This window comes from Coturnix japonica, chromosome 3 (genome assembly GCF_001577835.2).
Source record: "Coturnix japonica isolate 7356 chromosome 3, Coturnix japonica 2.1, whole genome shotgun sequence".
NCBI lineage: Eukaryota > Metazoa > Chordata > Aves > Galliformes > Phasianidae > Coturnix > Coturnix japonica.
Window position 1 is genome coordinate 60,174,817 of NC_029518.1, and position 12,620 is coordinate 60,187,436.

The window sequence follows — 12,620 nt, forward strand, 5'->3', positions numbered from 1 at the left end:
GAAAGAAAGGCTGGAGCAGGCAGAAAGCCATGAAACCCTTCAAGTGCTGCCAAGAGACAGTAGACTTTATAGTAGATGAAAAGAGGGGGATGGATGCCTAATTCAAGTGAGGAAGTGAAGTAGCATGTTACAAAAGAAACCGAAATAGGAAGTAAGATATTTAATAGCGCTGCAAAATGTGCAGAGTAAAATAGTAACACCAGCTGTATTACTGAAAGAGCATTCATTTGCATATTTTGTAATACATAGAAGAGCAGAAGGCGGCATCAAAAGATCATATTGGAAGACTGACAGACACTGTGCATGTATGGACATTAGTGGTGTAGATCCTTGTTTACCTGGAGTGGGGGGAAAAAGAAACCACTTTGTTAGAAACTGCAGTTGAGGGTGTGGTGGGGATCTGAGGGCTCTATTCACAGTGGAAGACAAAGCTGAACTATACTCAGTTTGCTCCTAAAGTAATGCCTCCTGTTTATTTCCATGAAAAATATAGCAGCTAGGACAAGCACAACAACACTGTTTGATAGAGCAGATTCTTAGCTGCAAAACACTGTTTTTTCAGCATAGTCAACACTGGTATCTGTTTCATACAGATGAGCCAATGGAGACACTATTTTTTGGTGTGACAACTGTGCACGACTGCCTGGAATGGGGCTTTTCTTTCACATCACTGTCACTGTTGCTGAAATGCATGACCCACTGTCTTGCTGTGCTCACATCCACTGTTTTATCTCCATCAACATTCAGCAGGCATTAATGAATGTCAGTGGGTGCCATTTTTTCTGCATGGAGGAATTTAATAGCACACCTTTGCTTCATCCACACTTCCATGTCGGATGCCATTCGGTCTGGCTGCCCCTCTGCTGCCATCTGTCACATGGTGACAGCAGATTGGTGGGAAGGTTCAACCTCTGCAGCCATTCCACCACCAGCACCTCCCCCTCTGTTGTTGTGGGCCAACATAACAAAATAGGAGGCATTACTTTTGGAGCAGCACCAGAAGATTTATCTGAAACACAGTGGATGAACCTGTAGGAACGTAAAAAAGATCTGGTTTCATTTTCTTTGAGTTTCAAGGACTTATTTCCTTGTGTAAGCCTATTACCCTTGTGCAATTTTTGATTCACAAGCAGGCTAACTAGTAATTGGATGGCAGGGAATTAGCATTGCTGTTCTGTGATTGCTTTATAGAACACTATGGTAGTGTAAAGGAGGAAGAGAAATTGTTCATCAAAAATATGCTATATCCTGATCACTAGTCTTATAATGCTGCTTTACTCACTACAGTTATTTTTGCACCTTGCACAGCACCTCTTGAGTTAATTGTGAGTATCTATTGATGAAAAGTATAGTAAAATTATCTGGGGGCAAAAGAGGCAGTGAAATTGGGTGTGGCTTTTTTGTTGTTATAAGAACATTAGAATTGCTCTGGATTTACACTTCTGTGAGATGAATTAAGGTTTAGACCACCAGCTTTGAGGAATACGGCTTCTGTAGTTCATCTGTGGAGTTGCTCCCTGGGACTGAATTTGGCTGAGGATTGATTCATAGTGTAACAGAGCCTACTTTAAGAGTACCAGCAGAAAATAGTTTCTCTTGTGTAACCCAAGGGTCTTATCTCAAGAATCCTTATGGAAAACTTAGAATGAGGAATAAAAGAAGTGGAATCTGAGTTTATAGCATCTTTTTAAAAAGTAAAAGTGTATTAGAGCATTTAGTCACTCTATTTTAACACTCTGTGCCTTTTGTAGGTGGCCTTTCTTGGAAGGTTAATGAACAGGCATATCTGTCACCAATGTCTTTTTAGATAAGTTGCTTGTAAAGCATATTACTTTCTTCTGCCTTGTTTATTATGTCAATACAACAAATGGATAACATTTATATCATTATGGTATTCAATGTAACTTACAGTAGCAGGACTAACTTATGGAAGGTTTGTGGTTAAATACGTTAATGTTGCGTTGAAAGTTTTGTTACCTCAGGGACTTGGGGATCTGTGTTCTTTTATATGAAGTTAATATGAGTAGGCTGAAACTTCTACTTTGAGTAAAAGTTCAGAGCAGAAATTTTTGCCTGTAGTTCTCTGAAATCTTCTGTGAAAATTGTAGATTACTTTCCCCAGGTATAGTTTATTAATACTAGGACTTGCTTTACTTGGTCACCTTTTTCAAACCTTCTGAAAAAGGTTATAGGATCCAGAAGGCTCACAGCCAGAACATTAATTTATTGTCCATTGAAAGAAATTCAGGTAGTGAGAAACAAACTCAAACGTAAACCTGCACCTTTCTTCCCCTTTTCTCAGGGGAAGAACCCCTCACCTTTACTCCCCAGACCACACCGCCTCATCCTGCAAGTCACACACAGGGGATGACTGGAGAAGGTGACAGTCAGGTCATTTTCACCATGGTTTCTCTCTGCCTCTGCTTCCTTCTGTATGTCACCTACCCTCTCCTCCAGCGTGGGCCCTTCTGAGTGCTGCAGGGGATATCTGTTCTTCCTCCTTTCTTTGACATTGGTGTTCCCCCTTAAGCCTGTTTTCCCAGAGGTTCCAGCAGCTTCGGTAGTGAACTCAGCCGAGCTCTGTGGTGGGTCTGTTGAGGCCAGCTGGACCTGTCTGCTTCTTCTTACAGAGGCCACCCCTGCTGCCAGCACCTGGATGGGTAAACCCTAGTACAGCCAGTAGTATTTAGGACATGGTTTCTTCTCCTATCAGGAAGCTTTGTCTCTACTATTATTGTCACATACTCTATATCCCTTTCAAAAGTTTGGAGTAATTTAAGAGGTGTGTAAGGTAAGGAAGTACTCCTAGCACTCCTTAAGTTGTTGCCTCTCCAAAAATGTTAAGCTTTGAACAAATAACAAATTAAGAACTTATTTCATTAAAAGTTAAGCCTGATGAGCCTGCTTCATGATGGGACTCTCCTGGGCTGCAGTGAACTTCTCTGTTCCTGCCCTTCTCCTGCACTGACCTTGGTGTCTGCAGGGCTGTTTCTCTCACATTTCTCACTCCTTTCTCCCAGCTGCTGTTGCACTGTAGTTTTTTCCCATTCTTCAGTCTGCTCTCAGAGGCACACCCAGCATCACATACAGTTCAGCTCTTGACAGCAGTAGGTCCCTCTGATCTGATGTAGGGTGGCTGCTGGGCTTTGCTTTGCAGAGGCCACCCCAGCAGTCCTGCTACCAAACCTTGCTGTGTATACATAAATAATAAAATCAATACATATAAATGCTGCTTATTTTAGTGGAGCATTTTATCTAGCTTCCTGGTAGAGGAATTGGCTGAGTTGAGACAGTTATGTGCAAGCTGGAGGTCTTAATGAACATATAGGGGAAAAAAGGAAAAGAGTCTAGAAAGTACTCACAGAGTTAGTTTCCCTATGAAGAACAGAGCAAGACAAAACAGAATATGCTGTCATTTATTTGTTAATGTAAACTAATCTGACTCGTGAGAGTGTTTATATCCTACAGTGTACCACTTCACTGGGATTACACAAGTTTGAGGTGTTCATGAATTTATCGTATTCCTCATTTCTGAAAAGTGTATGTGGAAAGGCCATGCTGATGAAAACAATTCTAACCTCATCATAATGAGTGTTAGGGTTTTTTTTTTGCCTAGAATTTAGAGCAATAGTCTTTGGCAACAAACAATCCTTTTGATTTTCCTGGGTCTAGTTTGGCTTCTTGACAACAGATTTCATGTTTTAGATTTTTTCAATGTTCTCCAGTATGTACTCAGTTATTGTACTTAATGTTAGCTGTAGGTAATAGTTGTCCCTTGCTGATGTACCTTTACAGGTGTGCCATCCTATAAATGGCTAGGTTTATCAATAGTGTTCTTGAAATTGAAAACAGCGTTATTTTCTGATGTCACATTCAGAAGATATGTTAATTGATTCAAGAAAGGAGGAGCCTGTTACATATTTCCAGATTGAAATGAAAAAAAGAAGTTAAAAATCCTCAGTAAGATGAAGCCTTGCTTCAACTGATATTTTCCATCGGTAATAAAGTCAAGTGTGTAATCTAGGGTGAGCAACTGCAGAGATTATTTGTTCTGTAGGTACCTCATAGTTTGAAGTATCTCATGGAGTTCGGTTCTCTGTGGCAGTTGTACGACTTTCCAGACTGAACTGGGTTGTCTCCTACATTTTGTGTTTTTAATAAAGATATTTTAGATTTTATGTTTAAAAAAAAAAAATACTTGCAAGTGAATTAGTTGAAAATATATCACTTAGAGGTTCAACAATTAAGGTGTATATTCATTCTCTCTGTTAAAATCCGTGTTAAATGTAATTTTATTTGGTGTTTCCTGTGCTGTCATCATTGAATCTCCGAGCCATAGAAGCATTCCAGGCTTCTCAAGACCTTGAGACCTAACCTGTTGGTTAAATAATTGCAGAGGTATTTGTTATTTGGAAGATAATTGAACCAAGAAAGCTTGTGGACTTATTGTTTGAATCTAGAAACTGACTGTGGATCTGAGCACAGAGATTCCTTTAAGCACATTAGTTTGGAGGAGGCTCCCCCAAAACAGATTTCCTTATCTGCTTTTAGAAAACCACCGAGGTGGTGTGATATTTATTCCAAACTTTCATCTTTGTTTTTAAATACAGGAATCTTCCTCATACTATTTTATTTTTTTGCCTTTTTTCTCCTAGCACAGTTAGTTATCACGTATGTTTGCATTCCTTTTTTAACGTATTTGAAAATTACATCTGAATGTTCTGCTTTTCTTTGTTTCTCCTTTAGTTCAAGTGGAAGAACAAGTTTGTTTACTTCCTTTCCTTGTTGCTCTTAAGCTGTTCTGTAGTTAGAAGGTTGAGGTTAAATGTCTTTTGTATGGTTGGGTTATTTTGATTTTCCTGATGCAGAAGTGCTAAAGAACTGGGTAAGAAGTGTTAAAGCTGGGTACAATTTCAGAGGTTTGAGGGTATCTGCTGCTCTTCTAAGAGGTATTAATTCAGTATGCATCAACGATACAGAGATTCCTAATTTTAAATAGAAAACACAGTCCTTCTCCTCTCTAAGGATCTCTACATCAAGGGTGAGGAATAATCAAGCTATAATGAATCACAAGCCCTCGTTTTCCTGATGGATGAGCTTTTTATTTTATTTTTTCTTTTCATGAACGTGGAGGTATTGGTTGGTAGGAGGGGCAGTTACTGACTGAAGAATTATGAAAGAGTTGTACATCTATACCCGAACAATCCATTTGGATTCAAACATGCTTAATTAAAAACTGTTTATCTGTCCCTTTTATGAATGCTACTGAAATAAATGTTTCCATGTATGTTAGAGATTGAAGGCTCTGACTCAAATATGTAACCTTCTATCCCAAAAATTCTATTTACAGTATAAAGTAGGGCCCTAGTAGATTCCAGTCTACTTAATTACTGTAGGATATAAACTGCACTGGTTTAGGCTCATCTACATGCTGTGCTCAGACATTCCTCCCATGAGAGTGAAAATCTTTTGGAAGAAATAACTGGAAGTGATAACTGTATGAACTCACCCATTGCTGGAGTGTTAATCCTCAAGTAGTTCTGTAGGAGAGGGCAAAAATTTGCCTGAGAGCAGCCCTGCAGAGAGGGACTTGGGGATTCTGGTAGGTGAAAAGTTGGATTTGAACTGATGGTGTGTGCTTGCAGCACAGGAGGCAAATCATGTGTCCCTAGGCTGCGTAAACTGAAGTGCTGCCAGCAAGTCAAGGGAGGTGATTCTCCAGGCGAGGTCTCACAAGGGAGTACTGCATCCAGCTCAGGAATCTCCAGTATAAGAAAGACACTGATGGATTAGATGAGAAAATTTTACTGTAATGGGAGAAAACACTGGAAGTTGTTGACCAAAGAGATTGTAGATGCCCCATTCTTAGAAGTATTCCAAGCTAGGATGGGCTTTGGGCAATCTTACTTAGTAGCCAGTGTCTCTGCCTCTGGCAAAGGGGAAGGACCGGGTGATCTATAAAGATCCCTTCCAACCCAAACCATGCTGTGAAATTCAGAAGCAGATGGACTTCCATCGTCTCCTGCCCTAATTCATATAAGACTTCCATGGGCCAGCTGTGGTAAATCTGTTGCTTCACGTCATTTGAGCATGTGTTGAGAACCTTGTCTAAATTTATTCCTGAACTGGACAACACAATAAGGTCCCTATTTTATTTTTTTACATTTTTCTTTTGTACTGGGATTTGTCCAGTTTTATCTCAGCTCAGAGATATTTTTAGAAGCTCAGACTGAGTCAGTTTTATTTTCAGATGGTGAAAAATCATGTCTCAGAGGACACTGGAATGGTAATCCTCAGGCTCTCTATCTTGCTGTACTAGGAAATGACTTCTGCATATGCTTGAGCGGGTGGGTTGGACCAAATGACCCTCCAGAGGTCCCTTCCAGCCTCAGCCGTACAGCGATACTGTATAAATCCCATCTTGTTTTTTTCTGTTCCTGTGTGGCTGAGCTTTCTGGTGGATAGAAGAAATCAGTTCTTGCTTGTTCTTGTTGTCCAATCCAGCAGTTTTGCATTCCTTTACCCTACTGCTTTTAGTTCTCCTAATCATACTGAAGTTTTCTGTTTCAGGCTTATGACAGCTTTTTCTTCTAATGTTTTGAATGACAGAAGAGCAAGGATTACATCTGGCATGTGTTCCTAATTGTAATGCATACAGCAACCATCTTCAAAAATTAGCAGGCTTACTTTTTTAATCCCTGTCTCATGGGTTTCAAGTACACAAAAGCTATGTTTGGTTTTAATACTTCAGTACCATTTTTGTCACTTGCTTTAATAAGTATGGGTTTGAGGCTATGTCTAAAAAAAGCCCGTAAGGTTCACTTTCCTGTCTAAAAATATATATATATATATTCTTTCCATGCCCTGGAACAGGCTGCCCAGGGAGGTTGTGGATGCCCCATCCTTGGAGGTGTTCAAGACCAGGTTTGATGGGGCCCTGGGCAACCTGATCTAGTAACTGTATGTTTGGTGGCCCTGCCAGGCAGGGGGGTTGGAACTACATGATCCTTGAGGTCCCTTCCAACCTGGGTCATTCTGTGATTCTGTGATTGATTCATTATTATGTTGGCTATTCATCTATGTTGATGTTTGGTTGAACATTTTTCTTTTCACAGAGCGTAGACAGTTTGCTAATTGAGTAAATTGTAGTATCTCAGGGCTTTGTGTATTGCTCCTTTCCCATGTTACAGCAGCACATCTCATTCATTAATTCACTGCTTCATTCAGTGCCTGAAAAAAGTTTGTGAGCCATAGCTTTGCTTCTAGGAATCTGTACATTTACTCAGCAGCCCCTTTGCATTGTGTACTGCTGTGCCTGGTCTGTTATTTGCAGGTAACTCAACCTTGTGTAGATCCCATTCTTTAACAGAGTTTGGGCTATAGAGGGGCTTCTGGGCAGCATCCTCCTCCTGTTTGCTGGTTATCATCATCAAGTGTTGCATTTACATACACAGTATGTCCATTTGTTAATAGAGCCATCATACACATTGCTCTTGCATGCAGGGTAGTGGTGATGTACATGTGCTGTAGCATGGAACACTGTTATTTGCTGATAAGTTATTTGCTCTTGAGACCACTGCTAGGCTTTCAGTTTTGCACTGGGAGACTGAGGAGGGCAGTTGCACAGTCTGCACGTCCCACCTGCAGAATCTGCTGTAAAGCACCACTTCCATGGATTCTGCAGCTTTAAAGAAAGCAATGGGTGGGTGTAAAAACATCAGCTGGTTGCTGTAGGCTGTCACTGTTGTTCCAGCGGTACAGATTTGCTTCTGTCTATATCTCCGGGGGAAAAAAAAAAGAGAGAGAGAGAGAAACATGAGATTTGACATGCTTAAAGCATAAAACTTTTTAACCTTATCCAATGCCAAGGCTTTAATTGATGTTAATTGGTAAGTCTGTGTGGTCTGAGCTCCTCAGTGGGTGGATGTGTTTTCTTCTTGTGGCTTTCCTGGAAGGAATCCCCAGGAATCTATAGTGGCTTAGCACAAACCATGGCTGCTGCTCCTGGAGCCTGAGCCTCAGACACAACACCACAACCTCGGCTGCAATTTGGTGCTTTCACCTAAATGATGGAAACGAGTGACTCAGTTCTTACACTAGTACAGTAAGACTTGCAATAATGTGGACTGTAAATAAAAACAGTATAACCAAATATCATGATAAATGAATGAATACTAACAAGGATCAAAGTGAATAAGTGTACAAACCCACATAACTTAAAAGATGCTTGCCGGCTTGGAGCCTTCCATCAGCAGCAGCATATTTGCTTTCCTGGCAGAGTCAAAAACGAGGGAGTGATTCAGTGTGGATGGTTTGTAAGATTTCCCTGGAACTAAATGGTTGTTTGGTGCTTTGGTCACTTGGAAGCTACAGTGTTTTCCATGATCGGTTTGGGGTTTTTGCACATAAAGGGCAAAAGGAAGGTGAGAAAAAGAAGCATAAGGGAGCTTTCTTTGTACGTGTTTTTGTATTAAGCAATAAAGTGGCGTTTCAGGTCAGCAGAACTATCTTAAATATTTGCAATTGAAATGAATATACCTTTATTTTTAACTCACTTAAGTTGACTAATCAGATGTTAGCTCTAAAAGAATTATCAAGTGATTGTTCTCTTTAAATAATAACTTCATACCGTACCCCTGGTTTATTTAGTCTGGTGCTTTGTAATTTCGTTTTGTAGGGCAACCCAATTTTGTTATAATCCAGAATAGTTTGGCAACCATTAAAGCAAAGATATTTTGGTGCAAGCATTCAGACAAACGTATGTGAGTATAATGTGAATTTCTCTCTGAGTGTGACACTTAGATATGTTTAAAACATTTTTTAAAAATAAAAATAGGAAGAATCTTAAGGACTTCGACCACTTGTAATTTTAGTCAGGGGAGAAAAAGCCCTGTTTCAATCAGTGTTAAATACAGATGTGGAGAGACACATTTGTTTGTAACTTGATACAGAACATTAATTGTCTGCTATCACTGCACAGATCAGTGCTCTCTCCATTCACATGCTACTAATAAATGACTCCTCTCACAATGGGATTAGAGGTTTTCTTGCCATATAAAGCTGTTGATTCTGCCCTTCATTTTGCCATTTAAAGACTTCTAGTTCATGTTGTTTAGTTTCTTTAGCATGGGCAGAATTCACTATAGGTGGTGACCTCAAGATTACGAGTGTGTATTAAGGTGCTATTTAAACATTACTGAAGAGACTTGATGGGTTCAACTTCTAGAAGGTTTAAAAGAAAAATCACCTAGGAGGACATCCCATGTGTTAGCATCCTCTAAGCGATTTCTTTCTCTCTGGGACATTACGTGAGAGACTAGTAAATATTTGAAGAAAGAACAATGGATCTGAACCCCAGTTTAAAAACAAAAATCTGTGCTGGTTAATGATATGTGAAGGCACATGTTTCAAAGGTGTAAAAATGTGCAGGTGTCCTGACTCTGTCTGCTCTGCCTGCTCTTTAATGGACCTACAGCTGTCGTTACTGGGTGGCCAGCGGAGCACTAATGTGGGGTTGAGTGTAGAGGTTCATTTGCCAAGAAGTAATCTCAGCTTGAAAGAATAAACTTTTGGAAATCTGGTTCATTAGAGTTGTGGGCCACTGAGGCTGTGCAGCCTCTTCTTAGTGTTTATCTCATGGTTGATTAAAGCATTGCCTTTGGGCACTGCTGTGCTGTCTCCATGCAAAGTGCCTACCTAGATAAAATACAGACTTATATACTTTGTACAGTGGGGTGGGAGCTGCTGAATGTGTGCTTACACACGTTAGTTTTCTGTGAACCTTTTTCATTGACCAGTGATAAGTCTTGAAGACTTATGACGGGTGTTAAACCATCCAACACTAAATCACTATGCAAAGTTATTTTCAGAGTGGTGTTGTCTCATCATAAAGAAAATTGTTAGGATCATGTTTAGATTACAACATAATTTGTCATTATGTCATCTAATCTTGTCCTTTATTGCTTTAATCAATAATCAATAAATCAATAAATCAAATGTGAGAATCGGTACCTTTTGTATTAATTGGATCTCTTATTTCATCAGTTTATCCAGAACTTGCAGAACTTGAAAATAGCCTGAAAATGTTCAAATTCTGTGACTAATTAAATAAATATGTCATTAGAAAATAAATTTTTGCCTTCTCTTTGTAGGTCAGAAGACGTGTCTCCACTTGCATGGTGTCTTTCCTTACCTCTATGTACCATATGATGGTTTTGGTCAGAATCCAGAGCACTATCTCCGCCAAGTGGCATTCAGCATTGACAGAGCACTTAATGTTGCTTTAGGCAATCCGTCTTCTACTATTCAACATGTTTTCAAAGTGTCATTAGTATCTGGAATGTAAGTATGACCTGTTAAGATTATTTTTTAACTTGTTTTGAAGTGCTTTCTGCAGTTCTATTTAGAAACACTTGGCATGGTCTTAAGGGACTATGGGCTCTTCCTTTCTATTTATTCCTTTTTTTTTTTTTTTTTTTTCCCCTTTTCTTCTCTGTCTGCCTTCATACAGGCCTGCACAACTATTAAATACTCTTTTCACTTGCTTTGATCCAACATAATCAACAGTTATACTTGACTCAAACATTTGGTAACTAAATTGGATCCTACTGCCTATTGTTTTCCAGCTCTGTTCTTTTGAGTATTTTTCTGCCTCTGCTACCATATCAGTATGTTCCCAACATCATTTTCTACCTGTCTGGGTAATTCTAAGTACCCTGTTACCAGACATGTCTTGCAGGAGTCTACCTGTAGGTCTTCTTTGTTTTTATGTATCAGTAGTCTAAGATGGCACCTCTAGAAGGTCCATCATGGGACTGTCAGGTCATGTTTTACATTGATCCTTCTGGCAGCTCAGGGCATGAACCAGGTCTTCAACATTACTCACTTATCTGTCAAGCTGAATGTTCTGTTTTTATTTGGTGTAGCTTTATATGTATTATTACTGAATGTTAACATTTTAAGGATTCTCTTGATCGATTTTTATGTGACTGGCATAAGCAAGGATTGTAAAATGTGTCAAATCATGGTGAATAATAGGAAGCTGTCCTGAAGGAACAGGGTTTGTATATGCATTAAATTTTTCACCTGTGAAACAATGTAAATGCTAATTTTCAGTACAATGCAGCGCTACCTCTTCCTTTTTTTTTTCTTTTCTTTTTTTTTTTTTTTATGGTCTTTTGAAATACGTCCTTTCTAAATGTTAGGTTTGGGAAGAAAATCTTTCTGTTCCCAGCCAATTGTAGTGCCGTCTTCTAAGTACTGCTGGCAAAGTGACAACAGTATTTTTTTTTTGCTATTAATCAGGACTTGTTTATGCAATAGCAGGAATGCTATCCTGCCATGTTTTTTCTTCATTTCTCCTTTTTTTCTGAAAGCTGTATGAATACTGGCATAGCTGTTCATCTTAACAATGTAGCCTGGATGGATTAACCTGCTCAAGGCAGTCTTTCCTCCTTGAATCAGTGAGAACACAACAAACCGAGTAGCAGCCTGCCCTTTTTTCACCTGTTTTGCCTTAGAGTTTCAAAGCAGTCTTTACTGAAAATCACATGCTCTTTACTTCAGAGAAGCATTGGAAAGACTGTTGGATGTATTTTATTTCCTTGCATAAGAGGCTAAGGGAATGCCCCTAAGAGAAATTGTAACACACCATGATCTTTTACCTGGTAAGATAGACATTCTTGTGTAGTGACAGAAATGTTTTTTTTTCTGTTCTAACTGAAATTAGGTTTTGGTTGTAGATGTTAAAGTATCTCTGTGTTGAGAAGCCTGTTTTTCTTTAAATCTTGGAGATATCCTACCCATTTTTCTCTTTATTAGTAGGAAAGCTGTTCTCTAAGCCCTTACAGGTATAATAGGATATTTGCTATGTTAGCTTCCAAGCTTAGCAAAGGCCCTTTTTGTGAAGTTAAAGTAGGATTTCGTATCTTACTTTGTAAATGTTGTAAATATTACTTTATGGGCTTTGATGTCAATGTAAGTATGGATCCATTGCATTGCAAGTGCTAACTTCAAACAAATTGTTCTTAATTTACTTACCAACAGTGTACTGAGCCATTATACCTCATTGTATGTATATAAACTATCATTAAGTTTATTACTATTTATATGAGAGATTGCTTCATCATACAAGATCTCATTTCCTCTTTTTCAGCATAACAGTTTCAGTTATGTTGCTTCAGCGAACCTCAGTTTTAATACCATAAACAACTTTTAAACAGTTCGCTCTGAATGTGTGTGTATTTCACAGAATTATAGAATCACCAAAGTTGGAAAAGACCTCCAAGATCATCTAGTCCAATAGTCCGCCTACTGCCAATATGTCCCTACTAAACCATGCAGATCTAAGCATTTCCTATCACATACAGTGTATGATCACATAAAGATCATCTGCATTGTTGAGTCTGCATTTAATTTAGGACTGAAAACCTTCTTATTACTTTTTTTTTAAACATGGAAACTCAACTTTTTAATAATATTTTGTATAAGTAACAATTGAATATGTGCATATTGGGAGTTCTGTTGACTTCAGTCATTATTGCTGTGAACTGTAGACTTCTTGCATTCACCCAATGTATTGAATTATGGCCTGTTTCCTTAACATGCTGTATTACAAGCAT

The 12,620-nt window shown here is 38.9% G+C and overlaps 1 protein-coding gene across 2 annotated transcripts in view; it reads left to right on the top strand.

Annotated features, from left to right (window-relative positions):
* Positions 1 to 12,620, top strand: part of REV3L (REV3 like, DNA directed polymerase zeta catalytic subunit) — a 102,965-nt gene that overhangs the window by 28,501 nt on the left and 61,844 nt on the right. For both annotated transcript variants that reach the window (XM_015858599.2, XM_015858598.2), the window contains exon 2: positions 10,152 to 10,341. In XM_015858599.2, coding sequence (XP_015714085.1) covers positions 10,152 to 10,341 — 190 coding nt within the window. The remainder of the gene's footprint in view (positions 1 to 10,151; positions 10,342 to 12,620) is intronic.